At 34.4% G+C, this 27,086-nt stretch overlaps 1 protein-coding gene across 1 annotated transcript; it reads left to right on the plus strand.

Annotated features, from left to right (window-relative positions):
• The first annotated feature begins 791 nt into the window (after nucleotides 1-791).
• Nucleotides 792-21,989, plus strand: LOC132546286 (ATP-binding cassette sub-family F member 1-like). The gene is made up of 19 exons (XM_060209996.1): nucleotides 792-1,034; nucleotides 3,004-3,087; nucleotides 3,302-3,419; nucleotides 4,116-4,192; nucleotides 5,063-5,179; nucleotides 5,794-5,894; nucleotides 6,155-6,240; nucleotides 6,907-7,046; nucleotides 7,401-7,633; nucleotides 8,816-8,940; nucleotides 9,301-9,413; nucleotides 16,376-16,550; nucleotides 18,146-18,220; nucleotides 18,500-18,570; nucleotides 18,833-18,865; nucleotides 19,837-19,908; nucleotides 20,713-20,874; nucleotides 21,162-21,234; nucleotides 21,643-21,989. The coding sequence occupies exons 1-19, from the start codon at nucleotides 873-875 to the stop codon at nucleotides 21,819-21,821; spliced, it is 2,196 nt and encodes a 731-aa protein (XP_060065979.1). The 5' UTR covers nucleotides 792-872; the 3' UTR covers nucleotides 21,822-21,989.
• Nucleotides 21,990-27,086: the final 5,097 nt, after the last annotated feature.

Raw genomic sequence — 27,086 nt, forward strand, 5'->3', positions numbered from 1 at the left:
TATATATCACTCCAATTAGACAGAGTTTACTGTGCAGTAGAAACTCTAGTCCTATCGAACTGAGGTCACTTCTGGAACTGAAACGATGCAGGCGTTGCAATTTTAAACCCGATTATGTTGTATGGAAATGGAGATATTGCACTTACATGTATATGTACATAACGTTACTCTTCTCATAGGAGCTGAAAAAATTCCGTAAGGAGTCATATTCTGATGAACTTTTGTATCAGCTAATCAAATTGTCGCTTACCGAATCTTGAAGGCCGTGGGCGACATAGCTTGCGTAATCCTTTCGTGCAAAAAGTTATTTTGTCACAACTTGTCAAAAAAAGCTGGAGCATATTATTTACATGCAAATCTGTGACGAAATGACACGCCGGAGATGACATCATCCATTAGACCATGCGTTAGCCTTGAATGTAGTACGGAGGGTGGAAGGGTCACCAGAACATGAGTTCTTGTGAAATGTTGTCAGACCCTTTATATAAATGAATGATTTTAAGTATCTGCAATTCAACCCGGGAGATTGCTGCATGAGCTAACGTTAATTCGGTGTGTTTGCAACCAGTTTCTCTGCTGCCTTTTAAAGTTTTCTTTAAATTTTCCAAGTTTTATTCCAACTTTCGTTGGATATCTTTATTCACAATACGTCCTTATGAAAAAATACTAACGCCTTCACTTTTTCTGCATGACATGCAGCTTTAACGATAGTTATACCGGAAGTTGCGTAATGTAGAGACTCGTTTGAGAAATAAAGATTTCCCACATGCTTCCGGTTCACGTCAATATTGTGCTAGTTTAACTGTGAGGGAAACGCAGTAAACAACATCCACTACACAATCTGTTGGTTTATTTAAAACTACATAAACACAATGCCTAAAAAGAACAAATCTAAGGCCAAGCAACAGGAAGAGTGGAATGACGACGATGATGATAAAACTTTAGAAGAGAGAATGGCGGGTTTAGGAACCGGAGAGAACGACGGTGGTGCTGAAATTCCAGAAAAGGGGAAAAAGAAGAAAAACAAAGAAAAAGTAAGAACTCCGCTATAAATGGCTATACATGATTATGCTGTTTCTAAAACATAGCCGATGTGTGTTTGTTACGATTAATTTTAAATCGATATGTTATTAAAAAAACAGCTCTGAAACAAAAAGAACACCGGTACTATGGTAAATCTTGAAATTATGTGCATATTTCAGCCTAAATAGCTTTCTGGATCTGTTTATTTTGAAGATATTGATTAAATACTTACAGGTAACGATGAAATCAATCTATAAAAGCAGTCTATGAATAGTATTTACGTGATGTACAATATACACATGATAATTTGTATATGGAAATAACATATGGGACAAGTGACGTTCAATAACAGCGTAAACAGAAGCGATATTTATGGTTCACAGACTGGTTTCGTTTAACAACAGTTTTCAAGAGAAAAACATTTAGTTACTGTTTAGTATTAGGTCCCTTACTAACTGAATCAGGTTAATAAATCTTAAGTCTTGACACACGATACCCAATCAAATGAATCCATTTACTGCTTCCATTTTTGGTTTGTCCCATCGTTGAGAAGGAAATCAAGACTTTGTAATCTCAGCAGAGTAACATGTTAGTCTAGCTACATACATATGTATATAGAGAGCCAGGCAGATTAAACATTTCTCTCTCTAAAATGTAAAAGTAGTCAGGCAAATGAACTAGCTTGTTTTGCTTTGAAATCAGGGTTCATTGTAGGAATAATTGTTTGATTTATTGCATCCATGATGGATGGCTACCTACCACTTTGATGAACACCCGTTCTGTCTCTAAAATGAACACAATCTTTAAGAAATGTAAATATCAATAACAGCATAATAAATGTGAATATTGACATAAATGATCATTTTAGAGACAGAAATGTTTAGCCTGTAGCTAGATATATGAAAATAAAATTTTGATGTAGTTCTGATTGGAAATTAATTTAGACATATGGTAAGTAACTTCCACTTTAATATGGAAGTTGTTACACCACATCACTGCCATATTAAAGTGAAAGTTATGTACCAATATGAAACAGAATGGTATCTACAGTGACTCAATGTAAATAGAATGTAAATATGTCAAAGGTAATTGAAAGATGTAAAAACACAAACATATCCTTTCATATTTCAAAACTCAGGGAAAGAAAGAATTGTTATTAAAATGTATATATGTTTTTATACGATAATCATAAAAGTACTTCATAGCATAAATCGTTTTACTGTTTAAGTATATATGAAAATTGCACTCAAACCACATCTGGTACAATGGTTCCCTGCATTATATGTATAAGGCCAAGTACATGAATTCAAACTATATACAAACAAAAACAAATATTAGTCATGCAACAGTTGGGAAAGAATTTCTCTCGGATCGTGTCAACATGTTCATCGCTGTTCCTTAAGTTCTCATCATCAACATAACAAGTAAAATGTCTGTTGGAAGATAATATCAAATTTGTATATTTCCCATATCTGATAATTAATTTCCATAAACATCCAACAGAAATGACCTAATTAAATGCTGATTTAAGTGACCAACAATGCCGTAAGACTTCAGCTCATGACAATATTACAAGTACAGCTTTGGTCTTTGATGTTTCATTCACATGAGCTCAAGGTGCAAAACTTCTCTGGTTATGGGTGACTTCGAATTCAGGCCCTCTGGCAATACCTTAATTAGTGTTGTGATAAATTGTACAGGTGTACAACTTTGATTACTAATAATACATTTATGATTCAGCTGACAAAATTCTATTCCCAATGTAAACAATTCATTGATAGAGAACTGATTTGTTGTAGTGATATTCCAAATGTTAATATCTTAATCCACAAATTCTTCATTTTTTTCTCATGTCCACCAGCTGTTAAAATTAATATAAGTAGATTTAAGCTATATTTATCCACGAAATCTAGTCTTCACAAAAAGGTACTTGTTCATAGACATATCAAATTTGAATGGTTGACACGTTAATAATTTTAGGGTAAATCTGCAAAGCTGAAAAAATTGGCAGAATTTTTGGCTGCTGAGGATGAAGGGGATGAAGAGGCTTCAAAAGAAGAAGAGGTTAGTTCAAGCTTATTCCATACAATTTTAACATAAATTCTTCTTTTTGTAAAACTTTAAGGAAAATAATGAGATACTTATGATTAACATCAACTTTATCTTGGAATACAGTTCAAAGAAACATGATTGCTTTTCGTAATCAATATATTTAGTAGTCAAGCACTAATCACTTAACATGTTAAAACTGTAAAGTAACTAAGCTCTTATTATTTAGTCCACAGATACAAAAGAGGAAACAAAAACACAGAAACCTTCCCAAGTCGACAGAGTGTCACCAGATATGTATGATGATGAGGATGCTGAAGAAGATATGAATGGTGACGAGGAAAAAGGTAAGCTGATCTGTCAATTAGAACTTGAAATTTCTTATCCAACTGCCATAATGTTAGCATGTGTGATCATTATAATGGGAAAACCAGGTAGAATCATAATAAAAACTAGGTACGATATACTTCACATATAAGTAACTGTTTTGTGATTGTTATGTGGTAGATATGATGAAATACTACCTCAACACACCAAGCCAATTCTTGTATTCATTTGCTACATAGTGATAGTTGAACGGTTTCACATCTTAGGTGATGCTTCATTAGAACCATCATTTACATTTAAGTAGTTAGCTAAAGTACAGTTCATGCAGTTAAGAAGTTTAAAAATAGATTTAACAATTGATGCTATAAATAGAACAACTGCATGAACTGTACTTTCAATATAAAGTAGTTCAAAATGGATGAAATCCAATTATTTAAAAGTCATTGTTTTAAACAAGCTTGAATGTGGGATTCTTATGAACGTCCACCTGAACTGAACTTTAATTAATTACTTCAGTGAAAATGACAGTTCTGATGAAGCATCACTAAAGATTCAAAACTGGTCAACTGTCACTATATAGTGAATAAATACACACAGCTAGTTACCTCAGAAGGAAGCTCTTGGCATCCGGGTGTTGGTTCCGAACTTAACCTTTTTCTCTTAATGAGATAATTGATATATTGATTTTTGATAAAAAGAACCCATTTCTGTTACAGGAAGTCAAGAAGAGGAAGTGGAAGAAGAAGCAAAACCAAAACTTAGTAAAAAAGAACTAAAGAAAATGAAGAAAAAGGTTTGTAGGATATGAGAGAAGTTGCACACACTTTGTAATCTCTTAACAAGAGAAATCATTGTTACTAATCCTTACATCTCGGTCTTAACTTCAATGAAACTTTTATCCCTGTAGATTTTTTATTAAACTATTACTAGATATAAATTGGTTACTGATTTGCAGGTGGAGCAATAGATACTTTCATTATGGTTACTGATGTTTTCGTTTTTAGATGAAATACTAGACACTATCACTTACTGACGGTTTTTTTATGTCGTTCTAGTTACTTTATTTGTGGTTACTAATGGTGTTTGTTAGCCCGTCATCATCAGATGGTGACCTATTTAAATGACATTTTATCCATCATCTTTCCATCCTGAAATACTACCTATTATAGATATCTCTTGAGAAGCACTGGATGGATAATTCTCAATTGTATATGTAGGTTCACTTTGATTCCTTGTTGTACATAGGTACAATTCATTTTGGGACTGATAAAAAAGACAAGATGGCCGATAGAGGTCATCTTGGTTTTTTTTATTATCATAGGTTGTTAACACTATTTTTTAATGGATCTTTCTCAAATTTCATATGAACACATCCCTTGGCCTGTAGTTGTGCCCATTTGATTTCGAAACATATCAGATAAACAAGATGGATGACAGGTGACCATCTTGGATATGGCAGTTAAATATTATTATCCCAAAAGAAGAATTTTCAAATTATTTCTAATTAAGCTCAAAAACAGAAGAAAGAAGAGAAAGGAAGGAAAAGGAAAGACCTGACTATCAGGTGAATATCAAAAAGATGCTGGGTGCCCCTGGGAAGTACTTAATACAATAATGGAGTACTAGATAATATTTCTATGCTAACTGATATTTTGTTTTACAGATGGAGTACCAGAAACAGTTGGAGAGCCTTGGTCCTGATAGTATAGAACAGTTCTCAGTGTCACAAGCAGAGAGGTCCTCTAAAACATCACAACTTGACAACCAACTTGACATCAAGGTAATTAGTATCATTAGTATGTAGATTATTTCTCAAAAACGTCACAGGGCAATCCCATGATGGCTAGTATAGGGATGTGGTAACTTTATCTCATATCAGAGGGAGATTTAGTGGTTGATAGTTAAAGGAATAAGATTATTTTATCTTGCATACTTCACAGGGTGGTCCCATGACGGCAAATATGGGGGTAGTTATAGGAATAAGATGAGATATAAAAATAAGATAGAACAATGAATGGATTTCACAACCACTTACAATTTGTCACAGATTTTCAGATGTGTGAGGATAGAAATTAAACTGTTTTATAGACAGGGATATCTCAACCCTCGTGTAAGAGTTTGGCCAATCTCATATTGACCAGCCAAAACTTTATACAAAATAGATATCCCTCTCTTAGAACAGACCCATGTAAGATTCTATTACACAACACACATATAAGTTCACCTGTATATGTATGATTAGTCTATAAACTTATATATTTTCCACAGATTAAAGTAAGTCACATGCTACAGTAAATACTACATAATATTTATGAATTGAACATACTTTGTACAAAGTGCTTCCTCTTCAATGGCAGAATGCTTGTCACTGTTTCCTCTCTCTCTCTGTTTTAGGTGGAAAATTTCTCTATATCTGCAGCAGGAAAAGATCTATTTGTGAATGCTAGTCTTCACATCACGGCAGGACGCAGATATGGACTCGTCGGACCTAACGGGTAAACTGAAAAAATATGGCTGTTGGTTCAGCTTTAGCATTACTTATTGTAATTCTTTTAGACAAAATACATTAAATTATGACACCTGGTACTCTGTTAAAAGATCTCTGTCTGTGTATCAGATGTTTAGATCATTATCAAACAGATCTCTGTATGTATCTCACCTGAGTACACACCTTCACTCACACATATTCCCCGATGCACATTCTGAAATCTGTCTATACTTATTCAGTGAATGCTCTAAACATTTTCATTCACAGACATGGAAAGACTACATTGCTGAGACACATACAGAAAAGAGCTCTATACATCCCGTCTAATATAGATGTTTTATACTGTGAGCAGGGTGAGTTCTGTTTCACTGTTTGTGAAATGTTAATACTCTATGTATTACAACTCATAGAAGATCTCCACCCCATTACAAGTAACAATAAATGTTCTGTTATTTAAGAATAGACAGACTTTGTATGAAGCTTCCTGTGGTGTTGAGTTTGATTTTCCGATGAAGAGTTAAATTTCAGTAAAGATTTCCATTGTTTACATGGGCATTACTTGGTACTTAAATTGTTTTGATATACCTGATAAACATTGTAAGTCAAATGGATCATATTTAGTGGTATTAATGTTTGGGTGAGCAGGACTGGGTCACAACTTCAGAAAGCTGTTGTCAGTATAATAAGGCTGAACCATTGATATGTTCAATTTATAAGCAATGTATTGAACCAATGTTCTCTACTTTTCATTACAGTTTTTTTTTAATATTATTTCGGTTATCTTTGGATTGCAGTCTAAAAAATTTATTTGCTCACAATAATGCTGGGTTTTTTTTTTATTTCTCATCAATGTAAACTGCTGTGAATTATGATACATGAAAATGAAATGTTCAGAGAGATTTTTTTTTCATGTATTCTATTTTCAGTTTTATTAATTTAAAGGATTTTTTTCCACCTAGAAAATTCATCCATAGCTACCTATATTATAAATGTAAAATGTATATAAACTTTCCTTACAGAGGTTGTGGCTGATGAAACACCCTCCATTGATGCTGTATTAAAGGCAGATGTTAAGAGAACAGAACTGATGGCAGAGGAGAAAGCATTATTTGCTGAGCAGGAGAAAGGAATAACAAAAAATGCTGATCGACTAAAAGAGGTATGAAAAAAATTATCAAGATTTGCAGTAATGTTACTGTGGATGATAAAGTGTAAAGAAATTAAGTTATCTCCCTTTACCTACACCTGACCCCAATTGCACACTGACTTTGGATAAAGATTTGAGATGTTGAGTATGCAATACACATGATAACAAGTGGAATTACTCAAAATTCTGCTCAGAAATATACATTTACACACCTTTTATACAGCTTCACATCTTACTGATTATGTGTTCAATCTAACGCTGTTCCCTCCATTGTCTGCCTCCCAGTTCAAAGTTTAAATTCAAGGAAACACATAACTGTTATATTGTGGGAATACATGACAAGCTGGTATTTGTGGGGTTTTTTAGGTATATGAGGAGCTGATAGCTATTGGAGCTGATGCAGCAGAACCCAAAGCAAGGAGAATTCTGGCTGGTCTTGGCTTTACCTTGGAGATGATGAACCGACCCACTGTCGCACTGTCTGGAGGCTGGAGAATGAGAGTGTCATTAGCACGGGCCCTGTTTATTGAACCCACACTGCTTATGTTGGACGAACCTACAAATCATCTGGATCTCAATGCGGTCATTTGGCTTGATAAGTAGGTGTATTCTGTTTGATGTGTCGTTCTCGGTTTGTGTTTTCATCTGGCTGAAATTACATTTTAGATATGATATCTGTTGGAAAGAACACAGTCGTTTCATTTTCAACAAAATTTAATCCTGTAGGTAGTCATTGATGATAAAGATGGTATAGAACAGCAAATCCTGACAATGTCCAGTATTATCACTTCCAAGTTCTTCCCTGTCTTCATTTTACTGAAAATATAAATAGAAAAAATAAATACTACACTACCTCTATTTTATCTACTCGATATGAATAAAAAATAACAGAAAAGGATGATTTCTTTATATAGGATGACTGTTAAGTTGAACAAAATATGATGTCGTCGAGGATTTTTAGCGCCTATGTTCTGTAGAACCAAGAACTCCAATGCACAAAGAATAATGCCTATTAGAAACTGTTATTATTTATTGTTATTTATTTAATGTTTATTATTTATTTATTACTTATTTATTAGATAGCCACCTTCTTATCAGAGTAATTAAAACACCCATTACATGTATTTTATGATGGTCATATGTATGATAACACTTAGATTTCATACCAATCTTGGGGAATACAATTTTCATGAAATCCTGCAGACATACATATATCTTCAGTTATGTGATAAGAAGAATCTTCATTAAGTTACATTTCATTTGAGGTGTGATAAACAGAAGCTTCAATTAGATACATTTCTGTCAAGGTAAAATGAAAATTCTTCGACAGGTTTCCTAAAGCTCAAGTTTCTAATCTATTAAATGGAAACGTGTGTGTATAAATGTTGTATGAATATTATTGGGAAAGACCATTTCCTCTGTTTGTTCTATCCAAATTAATTACATGTTAAGAAAAGATTGAAAAAAGCAAAGATAGTTACCTTTGAAATCATGAGTTACAAAAGTAGATAGCCTCCCTTGAATTGACATAAACCCTAAACCATTTCATTGTGGTGCTTTATTAGTATTGTATCAAATTCATGATATCCAACAAGCCTCAGTTTGAGTGTGGCCGTCATACCTATTTGGCTTTGCTTTCCAAAATTTCTTTATTGTTTTTTTTACTTTGAGAATTACATTCAGTGTATGAAAATGTAATCAATTTTGTAAAATGTTAATGAATTTAACGATTCCTTGAATGTTTTAGTTGCGACAGTATTTAATTTTGTATGCTCTGTCAGTTATCTACAGGGTTGGAAAAAAACATTACTTGTGGTATCCCATGACCAGAGTTTCCTTGATAACGTGTGTACAGATATCATCCACCTCGATCAGCAGAAACTATTCTACTACAGGGGAAACTATGGTAAGTCAAGAAGTCCAGGACCACCATATCCTTTTTATCCAGTTGTACAGATATTAAGTCAAAATACCAGGGGTTCTAATGAATCATTTATCCTAGTCTTAACAGGTTCCTTGATAGCTACACTTTGCTGCTAGCTTTATGGAAGCTGTAGTACAACATTAAAAAGATTACAAGAAAGACAGGGAAAAGCCTATGAAAGAAAATGTTTGAAAAAGTATCAACCTGCTAGATAAATAAAGTTAGTATCCTGTCAGCAGAAAATGAGATGTTATTGTCACTTCCAACAACTGAGTGCATTAATCATTCACGTCGAAAATTTATTTCAACTTTTTTAGTTCTGTCAGTTTTGGTTTCTTTTAGGAACATTTAAAAAGATGTTGGTACAAAAACGTAAAGAACAGCTGAAAGCCTATGAAAAGCAGGAGAAGATGTTGAAGGAGATGAAATCCTCAGGAAAATCGTCTAAACAAGCTGTAAGTGGTTTATCTCTAAATAGCTGTAAATTATATATCTCTTAACAAGAGGAAAGTGGTTTATCTCTAAATAGCTGTAAATTATATATCTCTTAACAAGAGGAAAGTGGTTTATCTCTAAATAGCTGTAAATTATATATCTCTTAACAAGAGGAAAGTGGTTTATCTCTAAACCTGTTGTCAGTTTAATGTTTTAAACACGCTGAAGATTCCATAGTCTCTACATCACCTTCATATCTTGAATTTTTTTGTAATGTTATCAAATAAAATTTCCTGTAAAAGATTATGAAAAATAAAGGGAGCAAAGGTGTTATGATATGTGGTTTGATGATCACTAGTATTGGAAATGAGATCTTATTGTAAGATGTGCATTCTGATGATATCTACCACAGTGAGTGTATTCTACACCAGATGTCGTTTGTATTTTTCCCTTTGCCGATGTCTGTATACTTATGGTTTTATGCAATTTGTTATGACTGTATACACTATATATGCAAAGTCAAATATTAATGCTGTTTTAGGATAAACATTCAAAATTACATTATGTTTGCCACAAAACATTGACTGCCAGTAACAGTGAATGTCCCTAACTTTGACTGTTGCTAACATCGGTTGTTATGGCAATAATTGTGATATAGGGAGGCGTATCAGGTGAGCTTAGGCATAGGTATGGTATATAACGTCTGTCTGTCTGGTGTCAACTTTTCCCATGAAACAACTTCTTGTCAGTAACCAAAAAGCTTATAAACTATATTTGGCTGAAAAGGTTCCTGAAGTGAAGACAAATAGAGTTAGATTATAGAAATGACCTGACCCATATTCAAGGTCACAGTGATCAAATTTGAAAAAAAAAAAACCATTCAAATGCCACCTCTCTGATCAAGCACAAAGCCTAAAATTGGATATTTGGCAGAAACATGCCTGGGATGAAGTCCGACAAAGTTAATACAGAAAAACTACCTCAGTCAATATTCAAGGTCACAAGGGTCAAAGTTGTAACAATTCAGATGACCTCTCATTTCACCACTATAGTATAGTGTATAGTAATCACTTTGTCGCTGTGTCTGTGTCTGAGCATGTGTGGATGCCTGCGGTAGTGGGAGCATGTGTCCCTGCATCTGTGACAGTCTTGTGTATAAGGTATGATGATAAGATATAAACATCACCACACCAAGGTAATCACCTTATTAACTTTTGATGGTCATCAGTTAAAGGTCAAAGTTCACCATTTACCTCTTTTGAAATAACAAGATATGTTTGAGAAAAATAATGCCCACAAGGCTAAGCTTTTCATGAAGGCTAAGTATTAAGCAAACATAAAGTCAAGGACAGTAAACTGAAAGACATTTTAGAAATACATCAAAGGTGTGGTACAGTCCGGCCTTTTTCCAGTGACTCTATTGGGCTGAATATAGGTCCAATTCAACACTATATATTTCATATCGCCAAATTCTCAAAAAAGTTTACTCCTAAAAATTTCCTTCCCATCTGATTATTTTTTTTCTCAAAAGTGAGATGAAAAGAATCATTCCCAAATGAGTGGGAAAAAAGACCTGAGAGTTGAGTGAAAAGTCATGAGGAATGCATGTGCTAAATGTTAAAGCAGTTTCTAAAAGGGTATATGATACTGATCAGTATGGAGACTATTTGACAAACTCGACAGTTGAAGGAAACCGAAATGCAATTAAGGCATATACATGTATTTTAAGTTTGTGCACAGAATATCTCCTGAACCTCTATCCAGATTAACTTCTAAATAGATAAAAAAAGAAAAGATAAGGGTCAATGGTATATCAATGAGAGAACCTGCTTTTATTACCAAGACTATGAGTGTTAATGATGAGCAATGCAGACCCAAGGTTGAACATGAGGCGGGGCTAATGCAGTCACCCCAGTCAGTGTTAAGTTTGATGGATCTCACCTTTAATTTTCTATTTCCGAAGGACCAGATCATTTTAGCACTATGAAGTGAAACTGTTGAACATTAAATAAAGCATTGATGTGAGTTGTTATCAAAATGTGGAACTATATTTTTTTGTATTTGGGCCGAAAGGTACCAAAACTTTTTGTACACATTGTGCATGTATCCTGCACACATCATCTACATACAGGCACCATACTTTGTAGCCCAACAGTGTGATAAGATTGCACATTTTGTACTGTTTGGTAAAAATGGTTCAGAAATGTTAATGATTAAAAATTGGATGGAAAACTTGTGTAGTTATTACTAAATAGCGATCATAAGTGTATTAAACATTGATCTGTGATTATGAAAGTCATTTTTAATTTAACAGTTTTCCATATAACACCAGACCTTGCATTAATAAGTCTTTCTAGTGTATAGTTTCACACTTTAGAAAGTGGAGATGGATGTACCTCGGGCAACATATACATGACATATCCAGATCCGTACCGGCTAGGTTTCCTATGTAACAAAAATAACACTTAAAATTTACCTTAGCATATACATTTCTTGTTTACAAGAGAGTAACACAGAATTCCTCGTCAAGACATAAAGGATGTCCATTTAATGTTAACATGTATGATGTATATATAATGAGTCTCTATACACAATGACCGGTCACCTGTGGCACTTTGTAAACAAAACACTCTAAACTACTAATGTATATAACTATTCAGTCAGTTCCTGATAGATGTACACATGTCTGGCTTATATATTAATGACTTAATTTAAAAATATACCTAGTTATATTCTTATATATTTAGAAAATAAATTCACATGTCATTTCTAAATTTATATCAACCACGATAGAATTGCACCTTTGTCTAAAAGAACAGCTAACATGTGCACAAATAGCTCATTTTGTCTAGTTTTCCTATTGTGTGATCCCACAACTGTATCTAAGATCACTATTATCAAGTTGAATCAGTTAGAGAAATATTAAGGAAGTTTAGATATGTTGATAATAAAGATCTATGGCAAATTGGTATGAGAATGGAGTAAGGGCAACTGAATATTTTTGTGATTTAGGATAAAGGAACTTAACAAGTAAATCTGTAACAGAGTTGATTACAGATGTTGGAATTCTCGTTAATCCAAGGGAGATAATCCAGACCGAGGTTGATTTTTTAATAAATCATTATAGTTCTAAACAACCAGACTCAATCCAAGTTGAAAATTCATAATATTTAGATATATTAGATCAAATAAAATCAAACTGATAAAGATAGTTGTGAAGGAATTTTATCAATAAACAAATTAACTGAGGCTTTGAAAACTACGAAAATTGTCAAGTACTGGTTGTCTTTCAGAACTTCAAAGGAGTTATCACACCCAATCCAAAGAAAGATAAAAATATGCGATACTTAAAAAAACATTGACCACCAAAAAGCTTCTACAGCAATAGCAAATAGATTCAAATTGGTATTTCCAAATATCATAAACTAATCTCAAACAGGTTTTATTAAAGTTTGATTTATTTGGAATAATACTAGATTGTTATATGATATAAAGTATTAAATTACCAAGTATGTGAAAATACAATACACATTAGCAGAAATGACAGGGTCAGGCCTTCTGACCTAGCTCACCCTTTCACACCGAGCTTAGACTTTTTTTGTGTATCTATGTATAAATGTAGGAATGTATATTGTGTGCAAGGTATGTAGCCTTTTGTGTAATAACAATGTAACAAGGAAATGCATTTTCAATAGGAACAATTAACTAATTGATATTAGGATTAAAATTCTACAGGAGTGAGCATCGTGTTGTGCTACGATGTTTAGTTTGTTTATGTTATGTTTACATTATTTTATGTTTGCGTGTGTCTTGCAAAAACACTGTACTTAAACATATTATTATTACTTTTTACTGTGCTAGGAAATGATGGCTATTGTAATTTCATCTTAGTCACGAAAATGCTTGTAATTCACAATTTGGTTGGAATCATTAACATGTAAGACTTCAAGTGTGTGTGTGTGTATTTGTGTTCATGTATTTCATATGCGAAATGTGAACAATGTGTGTAAGTATGAAAGCAAACGTGTGTGAGGACACATTTGTAATGTTATGTATGTCTTGTCTGAATCCGTAAAATGTTTGCAATGAGTGAAGAAAAAGGGTGAATCAGTGGTATAGATTGTAAACTTAATAACAAGCCATCTGTTTTAAATTGCTGTGTATCCAAAAATGTTTTTCTGGACTTCATTTAAAAGAAATGACCTTGAACTGTCACGGCAGTCAGATTTATTGAAGCGACCAAACCACTTCTTCTTATCAACCAAAAGATTTAGATTCATGATATTTGGTTGGTAGTTTTTTTGGATGAATCCTGATTGTGCTTACAAAAAGAAATGACCTTGAGTTATAACCAAGGTCACAGGGGTCAAATTTGTTGAACTAGAAAATGATTTGAATGTCATTGATGTGAAATAATGTATTTGTGAATTTGTGCATTAAATACCAGATCAATGATGAAAACATATTGGCCCTTTTATTTCTATTTTCTTCTTTTTTTTTTTTTTAAATTTATTTATACTTTTTCTATACCTTTCTCAGGGACTAATCAATCACTTTTCTTTGGTCTTAAAACTCATGTCTGTTGATAATGTATATAATATATGCACAATGTGAACAAAATAAACAAGACAGTCATATGACCCAATGAGCCAAAATTAGTTACCTTTTCTACAGGTTTTTTAGTTAGTTCATAAAGTCAACTTCTGCAAACTTGAAACCCTATTCCTGGTATATGCTTTTACAAGAATACCTTGACCCAGGACCTATTACTTGTTGACAGAAACAAAAAAATATTTTTCAACACATTTGACCCCGAGTGACTTTTAAAGTGGGTCAAGGTCAATCATTGAAACAGAACTGGGTCATCCTTTATCAACTGATATTACAGAAGCAATGTTAATGGCTTGGACCTTTTGGTTATTAAAAGAAGTTGTTAGAAGGTTTTTAACACATTTGACCCTTATGACCTTGAAATTTGTTCAGATTCTTTCATTTGGGGAAAAAAGCACTTGGTAGCTCTTCATCCAAGCATGCTACAGGCAAGATTTAAGCAATCTGCGACTTTTGGTTATTAAGAGGAGGTCATTTAAAGATTTTAAGAGTGGGTCAAAGTCATTCATATGATTAAACTTGGTACCCCTTTGTCCAAGCATGCTACAAACCTAACGGAAGTACTCTTGGCCTTTTGATCATTAGAAGTTGATTGAATTGAAAGTTTATGTACAGCGAATGGTGCTTCACACACAATGACAAATGAAACACAATGGCTATAGGTAATGAAATCAAGGTTTTAACCCATAGTGATTGCGATGTTTGAAAATAGCTTTTTATTTTTGGCAGTTTTGCATGCATATGTGTCCACATTAAATAAGTAATAAAATAGCAATGCTGTCCTACTATGTATTTTGTTAAGAAATCCCCCCCACCCCACCTTTTTTTTTAACTAGACTCTCTTTTCCTACCCCATGGGGGGAGGGGGGGGAAGTTGTAAGAGCAGGCGTATTAGTCAGCTATCCAGGCAACAGTTCTGAAATTTATAAAATTCAGATTTTATTTTCCTGCTCTTGTAACTTGGCATTAAACTAGTTTAATACGCCCTAATCCCTTTATCAAAGCTCATCAAAAAATAGGAAAACCCTGTTCTGTATCTATGTAGCCTACTTAACACAAAATATAAAAAACCAATATCTTTCATTCTTATCTAACTTTCTTTTTCCGCAATACATTTTTAAGTGATCATCTTAAACAGGAACATTGTTGATGGTAAAACCTGGCACAGTTTCCATGTCATGTATTAGTTACCCAGTGATCCGGTTTTACAACCCTGATAACTTCCCCTACAGGTCACACCAGTACCAGGTCATCATGACCACATAGTTGATATCTTCATATCTACAAATGTAAAATTATTTCCTTGCTTTTATTTAATAACTTCCCGTAACATTTGTCAGTAAACTTAGTTCAATGTGCAGATTTGAAAATTCAAAGCATTATTTTCTAAATAATACCTTGTTTCTCACTGTACTCGGAAAGAGAAGAAATTGATACCTTACTACAATCCTACGATTCAAAAATATGTATTACTGTAAAACTTATTATTATCAGGGACTTGTATTTGTCAGTAATTTGGAGGATGGAATAAACTCATGAGAAAAAGACGCGCTGTATTTTCAAAAAGTATTAAGATAAGGTAACCAGCCATTATGTGACTCCCTTGAAAATAATCATTCTTTGCAGTTCAGGCGTTGTTAAAACTGCTAAAATTTGAACCACCAAAAAAACCTACATAAATTACCACATACAATGTTGTGCTAGTTTTAGCTTCTTTTGGTTAGTGATTATTAACATTGTATCACTGTATGTGTACATTTTACTGAAGTAATTATACATTGTGTTTGTGATTATAAACATTGTATCAGTGTATGTGTACATTTTACTGAAGTAATTATACATTGTGTTTGTGATTATAAACATTGTATCACTGTATGTGTACATTTTACTGAAGTAATTATACATTGTGTTTGTGATTATAAACATTGTATCAGTGTATGTGTACATTTTACTGAAGTAATTATACATTGTGTTTGTGATTATAAACATTGTATCAGTGTATGTGTACATTTTACTGAAGTAAATATACATTGTGTTTGTGATTATAAACATTGTATCAGTGTATGTGTACATTTTACTGAAGTAAATATACATTGTGTTTGTGATTATAAACATTGTATCAGTGTATGTGTACATTTTACTGAAGTAAATATACATTGTGTTTGTGATTATAAACATTGTATCAGTGTATGTGTACATTCTTTTAATGTATCTTGTCACATTTATCTGGATGAGATTTATCAGAAAGGCTGGATGCAAATCACAAAGATGTCTTCAAAGTGACCCTGAAGATGTCTCCTCCTCTGGCTGTTCTTCTGGTATAAGTGTTTTTGTATAGAACAGTATGTGGCATTTCAATTATGTTTTATAGGAAGCAAAACAGAAGGAAGCCTTGACTAGAAAACAGCAGAAGAACAGAGAAAAACAGAAAGTGTTTGCTGAGGAAGAAAAAAAGACTGAATTGTTACAACGGCCTAAAGACTATACAGTGAAGTTCCATTTCCCAGATCCCACACCGCTCAACCCTCCAATCCTCGGGGCTATGAGTAAGTTTTTTTAGTTTCTACAATCCCACACCGCTCACCCCTCCAATCCTGGGGGCTATGAGTAAGTTGTTTTTAAGTTTCTACAATCCCACACCGCTCAACCCTCCAATCCTCGGGGCTATGAGTAAGTTGTTTTAAGTTTCTACAATCCCACACCGCTCAACCCTCCAATCCTCGGGGCTATGAGTAAGTTGTTTTACGATGTACAGTCCCACACTGCTCAACCCTCCAATCCTCGGGGCTATGAGTAAGTTGTTTTATGTTGTACAGTCCCACACCGCCCACCCCTCAAATCCTGGGGCTATGAGTAAGTTGTTTTACGTTGTACAGTCCCACACCGCGCAACCCTCCAATCCTCGGGGCTATGAGTAAGTTGTTTTAAGTTTCTACAATCCCACACTGCTCAACCTCCAATCCTCGGGGCTATGAGTAAGTTGTTTTAAGTTTCTACAATCCCACACCGCTCAAGCCTCCAATCCTCGAGGCTATGAGTAAGTTGTTTTACATTGTACAATCCCACACCGCTCAACCCTCCAATCCTGGGGGCTATGAGTAAGTTGTTTTTATGTTGTACAATCCCACACCGCTCAACCCTCCAATCCTCGGGGCTATGAGTAAGTTGTTTTACATTGTACAGTCCCACACCGCTCAACCCTCCAATCCTCAGGGCTATGAGTAAGTTGTTTTAAGTTTCTACAATCCCACACCGCTCAACCCTCCAATCCTCGGGGCTATGAGTAAGTTGTTTTTAAGTTTCTACAATCCCACACCGCTCAACCCTCCAATCCTCGGGGCTATGAGTAAGTTGTTTTACATTGTACAGTCCCACACCGCTCAACCCTCCAATCCTCGGGGCTATGAGTAAGTTGTTTTACATTGTACAGTCCCACACCGCTCAACCCTCCAATCCTCGGGGCTATGAGTAAGTTGTTTTATGTTGTACAGTCCCACACCGCCCACCCCTCCAATCCTGGGGGCTATGAGTAAGTTGTTTTACGTTGTACAGTCCCACACCGCGCAACCCTCCAATCCTCGGGGCTAGGAGTAAGTTGTTGTTTTCACAATGTTTCCAGAATGGCAGCTTGATTCAGCTTTATTTTGAAATCTTACTTTCTTGTTTCATTATGTTGATTTTGTCCAGAGATCTATGCTCCCAGTTCTTAACCAATTTCTTACACAGCAAATCATGCCTACAGTTTTTGAAAGAGTTATTGCCCTTTGCATTTTTCGGCATTTTAATTTTGTATGAAGATCTATGCTCTCAGTTTATAGCCAATTTCCCTGGCACTTGGTAGTCATCATAACCATTACATAGACTTTTTTTTTTTTTTTTTTGAGTTTTTTTTTGCCACAGATATTTCCTCCCTTAGTTTTCAAACAATTTCTTTGAAATTTCTTTTTCCCTCTCCATGTTTTGATTCACTAATACCATTTCCATACTTGTATTCATTCTAATACAATTAATCAGGAATGTTCCTTTGGCATGGGTCGAATGTATGTTGTTCAGCCATGTGGTGTTCATGTTTCATTAGATGTGCTACAGAATATTTTCTTTTGGAAGCAGAAAAGAACAAATTTATGTTTAATTTTTGCAGATGTTAATTTCTGGTACAAGAAAAGTGAAATATTGTTTAAGAACCTGGATTTTGGAATTGATATGAGTTCTAGAGGTAAGTAACTTACAGAGAGTCATTGTGGATATGTAGGAGTGATGCTGGTGACCATTTGTTAAAGTTACTGGTCAGTCAACAGAAAAATCTTTCACTTTGATTCAGATTTTAAGCAAAAAATCTATCAGAACGAGATTTATATATGGAAATAAAACACATACAGGAGCCTTTTCATTCTTAAATTCTTGATTAAGATATGAAACTCAGTGTTCAAATTATTGTTTTTTAACAGTTGGTTACATTGTGTTATTGATTGTATTTATAATGATCTGTCTACAGTTGCTATAGTTGGACCCAATGGTGTTGGAAAAAGTACATTCCTAAAACTGCTGACACAGGAACTAGATCCAGTAAGTGAATGAAGTTAAATCTGATGTAATTACAGGCAGATCAATATTTATGTTATAATTGGCACGAATCATTATGCAGTAATTTTAAATGGAATGTAAAATTTGAGAATCTAATGCATTCTGGTAGAATTTGTACTAAAGTAACAATATTGATTTTCTGTGATTTGTTCATACTATTAAAATGGATTCGGCAAATTTTTCAACATGGAGGAATAGCTGGGTAAAATGGTAGCATTCTTTCACTTTTATTTTGTCATTTCAGGTAAATGGAGAAGTAAGGAAGAACCACAGAATAGTAAGTCGTTACTGTCTATATTTGGAATTCTATCGTTGATTGTCTCAGTTTTCCCCGTAACTTTAGAAAATATTTTCTGTCAATATTGACTTTCTTTCTATTATGAGGAGATGAGAAATATTGATTGTCCTCACAATATTCTACTACATACTATTATATATATATATATGGGGGTACAGCGTATTTCTGATTGGTCAATAGTTATGATGGTAGCTAATATCAGATGGGGTGATTTTTTAGGTAGCCAGCTGATTTCTGGTTTGTCAGTAGATAGGATGCAAGTTTAATTCCTATTGGTCAATTGTTTATGTAATAAGCTGATTTCTGATTGGTCAATAGTTTAGCAAGGTATCCGCCGACATCTGAAAATAAGTAATTTAGAAAAGTAGTTAATTTCTGATCTGTAAATAGTTTAGAGAGGTTGCTTATTTCTGATTGGTCATTGGTTTGGTAGCTGTTTTCTGATTGGTCAGTAGTTTAAGTAGCAAGTTGGTTTCCGATTAGAGAGTAGTTTCCACACTACATATAGCCTGGCCCTATATTTTCTAGTTAACAGCTCTCATCCTGTAAACTGGCATTGTTCTTGTCAGATAAATATTTGATTGATAGAGACCTATAGATTGACTTAACATGATTTCACTCTGTCATTATAGGGTAATAGATGAAGCTGTAACAAGCTCACCTTTATAAAAAATTATCACTTCATGGTCATTAACAGATACTTTTGGGTTACTTTGAAGCCAAAGATGGCCATATTCAAAGCTAGTTTCTGAGACATCACAAGGATGGGTTTAAATAGCATGAAAGAGTGGTATTCTGTTCCCATATGTGTGTTTTGTTCAGAAAAAAATTAAGGAAAACCTCTTCAATTTTCTTCTTGTTCAGTTAGGGACTGATAATATTGCTTGTGTCATGATATTCACCAATGATATCCATATAGTGTTTGATGGTAGTGATATTTGTTTTTACAGAGAATTGGTAAATATGATCAGCACTCAGGTGACCAGCTAAATGCAGATGAATCTGCTGTGGAGTACCTACAGGTAGTTTTAAGTATTGTTAATCAACATGATCACCATGTATTTAGTCCTGTAAGCTTTTGCAAAATTTTCAAAAAGTTTGGGTGGTCAGGTGGAGCAGTGCTAACACCTTTCACCTAGGTGTCCAGTGTTCCATTCCAAAAATGAACTTGAAAAGGTATGGGGTCACCTACCCAACCACATGGGTTTTCCCTGGGTACTCTGGCTTCCTCCCATAGTAACACTCTCTGCAGGCTTCTGTCCAAGTCAGTGAGAGAGATTAATATGAGCTTACATTAGTTTCGTTATTGTTGTACAACAAATAAATTTCATACTTTATATTTGAAAAAATATAAATTTCTCTCCATGATTTGAGAAACATTGTGGATATATATTATTTAATACTTGAAATAAAAACAATTTTGATAAAATATAACCAGATATCTATGATACAAAAGAGAGACGCCTCAAATTGATATCTCCAGCTCTATCAGTGATTCCATTTCTACATCTAATGGTTATTGTTACAAGCATTTAATAGACGAACTTTGGGTCTTTATCGTATTAACTTTACAGAAATATAGAATAGACTGATATTGTCATCACTTGTCTTCCTGTTGAACTTGATATTAGTATATACAAGTATTTAAGTTATATTGACAATGAAATATTTTTTAATTGACTATAGAAATTATTAACTTTCATTTTTATTATACAATTAAGAAGTTACTTCCTTATTTCTTTGTTCAGGACAGTAAAAATACATAATGCTTAGGAACAAAATCAACATTTGAAATACTTTGGACATGATTTTTTTCTTACTTGCAGAGACTGTTCAATCTTCCAGTCCAGGAATCTAGAAAGATGTTGGGAAAATTTGGACTTGCTAGTCATGCCCACACAATCAAAATCACCAATCTGTCTGGAGGTCAGAAGGCCAGGGTCGCATTAGCTGACCTGTCCTGTCGGGCTCCTGATGTGCTTATTTTGGTAAGTGTAGAAGAAATTCGTCAGATATGGAAAAATAAATTCCTGACATATGAATTTCTGAATTTCTTTGGTACTGAGTTTGTAAGTGTTATTGTCAGTGACATTGGAGTGTGTTCATCTTGATGTCCAGTTAGTTAAATTGTGTTGTATGTGTATCAATTGAATATCAATGTAGTACTCACCAAATTTGTACATACTGATACTTTATATATTACTACAGTATGACTTCATATTAAACACGATTGTACATCACACAAGTAAATACCTACATGTAATTATTGTTTCAGGATGAACCTACCAACAACTTAGACATTGAATCTATCGACGCTCTCGCTGAAGCCATCAACGCATATAAAGGAGGTAAGAATTTTATCAATATTACCAGGCTCAAGCTCAACTCCTGACACTAGCATTAGTATGGTGAATATCACGTGAATACATCTGATTCTGATACACCACAAAGCCAAGTATAAATTCATAACTGACCAGTATCTTTAACTTTATGAGTGAAAGACTTCATTTCATGTAAAATATTCTTTTGAATTAGCTGTTTAACAGGTCTTACATCCATTTTTACGACCTTTCAGCCTTTCAGCAGACAGAATGAATTTACTTTGATTTCGGTCGCCTTTTATATTGCCCACAAATACCAACTGAAAGCAATATAATGCTCAAGTATTCATTTCTAAAATTAGTATTTAAAACTGATACAGGTCACTTGTACCTCTTGTATTCCTGAATTTCAATAAAACATACCTAACTTTGCAGGAGTAATCATCGTTAGCCACGATGAAAGACTGATTCGGGAGACGGATTGTCAACTGTGGGTTGTAGAGGATCAGACTGTGAATGAGATCGATGGAGGGTTTGACGACTACAGACGAGAACTGTTAGAATCTTTAGGAGAGGAAGTGATGTTACCTCAGCCAGAAATACTTGCTGAATAATCTGTGTTTACAAACGGATTGTAACTTATTTGAAGACTTTCAAACGAGGCAGAAAGATTGGGTCTCTTCTTAGAGAAATAATCTTATTTATATGTAAACTGTTTCAGAATGAAAAAAAATGTGTCATCTTTGTTTAAAATGAAAATAAAATCATAAAATTTCAAAAAATGATAGATGTCTTACTTCATTGTATGGTAATTGGTTTCCTGGAAGGCAATTCTACAAGGAGTAGGTAAAAAACAACTTACAGTATTAAGCTATGAACACTCTGGTAAATCTAGTTATCATCCATCTTAAGTCATGGCTGTCATTTGTTAATCTTCTAGCTACAGGGGAAAATGGCTACTTCCAGACAATGCAAAAAGTATTTTGTTATTTCTTACTTTCACAAATTTACCAAGATTTAAAATGTTCTGAAGGAATGTAAAGACTATTTTTGTGAATATGTGAAAACCTTAATCCTGTCCATAACTTCAGGTGAAAAGTTAGGCCCTAAATAATTTTAGGCAGTAGCAATTTATGATCACAATCACTGTTCTAGCACATTTTTCGCCCTATATCAAGTCCTTTATCCTCAGTCTGAATCAGTATTTTACAAACTGTACTCGACTGTGATTCATTTTCAGTGTATATTCATAGTGTTTAGCGGACTATCCTGGGTAACTAGGGGAGAGGGGAACACTAAAAGACAAATAACATTAGGATAATAGGATTAGTATCAGACTTTGTGTGATGAGGCTGGAAAAGTATGATCAGTCCAGGAGAGACAAATAGCTTGTATCACTGTTAGAATTTAACAATAGTTCTATGGAAGGGATTGTACAAAAGACACACAAGTAGATATAAATTTAGAACTAAATACATTATAACCAAATGAATTAAACTGCCTCATCTCTCCTTATCCAAGGTTTTCCCTTCTGGTGCAATCTTTCCTTGTTTGTAAAAAGTGATGATATGTGAAGTCTATATATTTTGTGTATGGAAGATATCAAAACAATCCATCATTTTGCATCTTGAGAAACAGTTACAACAATCTGCAAGTGTCGACATGTACATCTCTCTGTCGTTGTGCTTTTTAATGCTATTACAAAATTAAACAAGCCAACAAAAGACCAAAGGGAACCTGCAAATGATATAGGTGAAAACAAATTATCATATTGTATTATAGAAAATGGCCATAATAAAATTTAATTTTCTGAACTTTCTGAGATGGTTGCATTTGCCTGTCAATAATATGAACATTCCAAAAAAGTTTGTAAAATTATTTGGACAAGATAGTATCAATAGAAGAAAACCTGAAAATTGATCTTAAGGAAATGCATTGTGAATGTAGTGTATGAGTTTCAGTAGTGTATACCTACCCATCCCAAAGGTGATGTATAGCGGTATGTAATGGTGTTGGTGGACGTTTGACTGTAGACAACAGCTGTTGTTCTTTACCACAATACTGGGGACAAAGGAAAGCACAATACTGTCTCTCTGCTATCAGCTATACTCTGTACCAAAGACACTCAAATCAATAACGTGTTAATACAAATTTATATTTAAACATCAGAGACAAAGAATGAATTAAACTGCACCATAGATCTATTGTGTCCTTGGACTCGTCAGTGATGTAAGAGCCTTCGTTTTGAGATGACAAGGCTGTGCTGTTGTTCAATATGCAGCTAGTGATACTTCTGTAGCTGTGGTTTAAGGTAATTTGATATTTGATTTACATGTGTACGCAGACCACGGATAAGATGCGTGGTAGCGTCAGTAGGTTTGGGGAGAGAGTTGGATGAATGGGAGTTCCCTTTATAACAAAGTAGACGTGATGGTTGCCAATGTATTGGATAAGGTGGTATGAGACCTAGATGTTTGAAGGTGCAAGTTTATGGTCAAAATGTTGACTTGTGTAACAAGGCGAGGAAGGCAGTCCTTTACAGTTAGTTCTAATTGGTCTTCGGCAAGCCTCGAGTTTGTCACCCTAAGTTTGAGATTCACCTATTATCTATATCTCACCTCAAGGGGTTGAAATGTTCTATTCTCTTATCCTGGACAGGTGAATCACCGCTTTTCACCCTAGGGCTGTGAGGGTGGATTTCCCTGTCTGGACAAATGATATGACGTCACGTCAACGATACAAAGCATTTGGACAACAAACACACACACACAAACACCTACTAAAACCAGCAGAGTAAGAGAAAAATAATCATTCACACCTTTGCTTGTGATATAGGGTGATCTCAACCACGAGGAAAAGATTATTAAGTTGCAAACACTCGGCAAGCCTCGTGTTGAGATCCACTTATCTCACCCCCAATCGGGTGAAATATTCTATTAGTCTCACCTGTGTTGAGATGGGCATATTTCCTTGTTAAGACAATTGTATGACGTTACAGTAACAATTCACTGGCGTCACATCGATAGATCTCTCAAACCTCGACAAAACTCGCCAAGTCTCGTGTTTACTAACTTTAAACAAATCCTCTGTGATTGAAATTCCTCTATCTCACCTCCAATGGGTGAAATATTCTATTAGTCTATGGCGATGGCTGCGACTGAATTGGTTTGGCCGTCGCTGTTTGAACAGGTCGCTTCTTTGGTAATTGCCTTGTGAAGGGATAATGGTGTTTGACGCTGCGTTCATGATTAAGCCATTGGTGTAAGGACATGGTTCGATTTGGTCTCTTGCGTAGGAGTGAATGCAGTGTGCCTGTTGTCTACCGGAATGTGGACGAGTACGATTATCAACGTAAATTGGTATCGAAAACTGTTTTACCTCATTTGTGGATACTGTGAAATCCCTCATTCATTTACATTCACCTATACAAAGTAACAGGGGGAGTAACGCAGTCCCTCCTATGAAGGGAAGAAGGGGAGGGGTTAGCCCTATATGTCATGTGACAAGCCATGGTAAAGTGAAATACGTATGTTTTGAAAATATCTTATTATTCCTCGTCTCAAGAAAACCATATTTGAAATCTTAAAGTAATATGATGGATTTGCTGAGAGGGGACAACCCAAAATAATTTTTGTAAAGGCTTTAAAACGAAATCGAAAGTAAAACAAAATGCAAATCTTGATGGTTTTTTAGAATTACATTAAGAACTTGACTGATTAAAGTGGTGATACTGATGGAAGTTTTGTTTGTAAATTGAAGACATATTTGATAAGATAGAGTATGGTATCTCACTTTCTGAAATCGAATCGGCAATTACAAAACTTAAAAGATAGAAAATCACGGATCGGACCAGTTTCTAAATTATTTTTTTATTGAAATCAATTACTTGTTTCTTCCCTTGTTACACAAAATCTTCAATGCTGTGTTTAGAATTGGATATTTCCATTAAGTATTGTTTGAGGCTTTTATTATGCCCATTAAAAAAGGCGACACGACAGACCCCATTAAATAAAGGCAACGCGACTGAACCCAGTTGCTATCGAGGAATTAGCCTTTCAAAAAACATAATAAAACCATTGATTTGTGTATTCAATACGAGATTGAGTAATTGGGCAGACGAGAACAACATGTTATCGAATGCCCCATTTGGTTTCCATTCAGGCATGAGAGCAGATGACGCAATATTTGCGTAACACTTTATTGTTAATTTATTTGTAATGAGAAAAACTGTATTGTCGTTTTTGTCGATAACCAAAAAGCGATTTAAAATAATGTATAAATTCGCTAAGCTTGGTGTTCATGGTAAATTCATTGTAAAGTCATATCAAATCCCGTGTCCTCATTGGAGGGAAAACTGTCTCTTTTAAAGAAAAAAAAAAGAAACAAAAAGCGCGGTGTTTTGCAAGGGGGCGGGGGGTAATCTCCCCGATCCTGATTAGCTTATTAATTGTGAATCTGAATTCCTACTGGCCGGTATACAGCTGGTTGAATTACAAGACTTGTTATTATTGTACACAGATAACATGATTTTATTTTCTAAAAGTATACATGGTTTACAGTCAATACTGGAAGAACTTCACAACTGCCCTGAAAAGTGTTCTCTAGCTGCTAATGTATCTAAAACCAAAATTATGTTTTTCAGTAAGTCGTGAAGATTATCACGGGTCATTTGCTTGAAAATATAGATATTGTTTGCTACCTTGGCTTGCTGCTACACTTTAACGGTAACTTAACACATCGCAAAAACAGCATTCCAATACTAGGAAATTATTAGTCAAACTAATAACGACTTGTGTACCAATGTATTTGAATTTCTCCACATTACTACGTCTATTTGACACTTGTGTAGGAAGGGTTGCTAGTTACAGTAATGACGTATGGGGATTCCTCTCCCACTAGAAACGTCGGGCAAACCCGTTTTGAGGTTTCTGTAAACGTCTCTAGGTATAGAGAGGCTTGACTAATGAGAAAGAAAACATAACAGAAATAGTTATTGCGTTTCACTTCAGATCAATAGCATATCATTCTTTACAATCATTGAATTCTAGGACTGGTTTATAATGAGTATGACAGGCCACCACGCCTCATTATTTCCTGAAGTTATGCTTTATTTAGAAAAGCTTACGCACGTGTCTGCCGAGTGCACAGTCTAGTACATGTAACACATAATGTTTATCCTAGCCAACTTCTGCTCTTCATCAGAACAACTTGTAGTCGGTGTTACGATGCAGACTGTGTTTAGTGCTTTCAGTTGGCTCTAATTACTTTGTGGGCGATGGAAATTTACTTTTACGTCTTTGATAATGCGACGTAGGTTCGAAAATCCCTTTTTGATCCACTTGACTTAATGTCAACTGTGATGACTAACTCTGTGGGAGTAATATTAAAGTTTAAGTAGCCTCGAAAAGAGCCACATTTACTTCTTTTTTTTTCTAATTTGGACATTTCATTCTGCTCTGTAATTACTCTTTATTCTTGGTTTCATTTTGGCTTTTTATCACGACAAATAGACATAAAACACAACATTGATCCCGAAAAGTCATCCACCCATTAAAAGTTGGCCAAGAGCAATTAAGAAAAATAAAAAACAAGGGATGTGATTTGTAGGTCAGACAAGTGTAGGCTTCTTTAAGGGAAAATACAAACAACATCCACCAACAGTAGATGAAGTTAAAACGCGACAACGAACTAAAATTGAATTAATAATACTATGGAGTTGATGGTGTTTATTAAAATCAGAATTCAGTGTAAGCAGTAGGGAGGTAAAATTGATAAACGATGAAGTTTTCATTTTTTCACTTATCACTATTCAGAAAGAATTTTAACTGAAGGTGATTTGAGTCCAGGTTTGAGTAATATGTTTCACATATATAAGTGAC

The sequence above is a fragment of the Ylistrum balloti genome, unplaced genomic scaffold, assembly GCF_031769215.1.
Source record: "Ylistrum balloti isolate Yb309-2 unplaced genomic scaffold, AGI_CSIRO_Ybal_v1 Utg369882, whole genome shotgun sequence".
In the NCBI taxonomy this organism is placed as follows: Eukaryota; Metazoa; Mollusca; class Bivalvia; order Pectinida; family Pectinidae; genus Ylistrum; species Ylistrum balloti.

Bases quoted from the DNA above. Each gene is read 5' to 3' on its own strand.
- LOC132546286 (XM_060209996.1), top strand. From the start codon at position 873: ATGCCTAAAAAGAACAAATCTAAGGCCAAGCAACAGGAAGAGTGGAAT. The intron at 7,634-8,815 runs GTAGGTGTATTC...ATGCTCTGTCAG, and splicing joins GCGGTCATTTGGCTTGATAA to TTATCTACAGGGTTGGAAAA. The intron at 19,909-20,712 runs GTAGTTTTAAGT...TCTTACTTGCAG, and splicing joins CTGCTGTGGAGTACCTACAG to AGACTGTTCAATCTTCCAGT.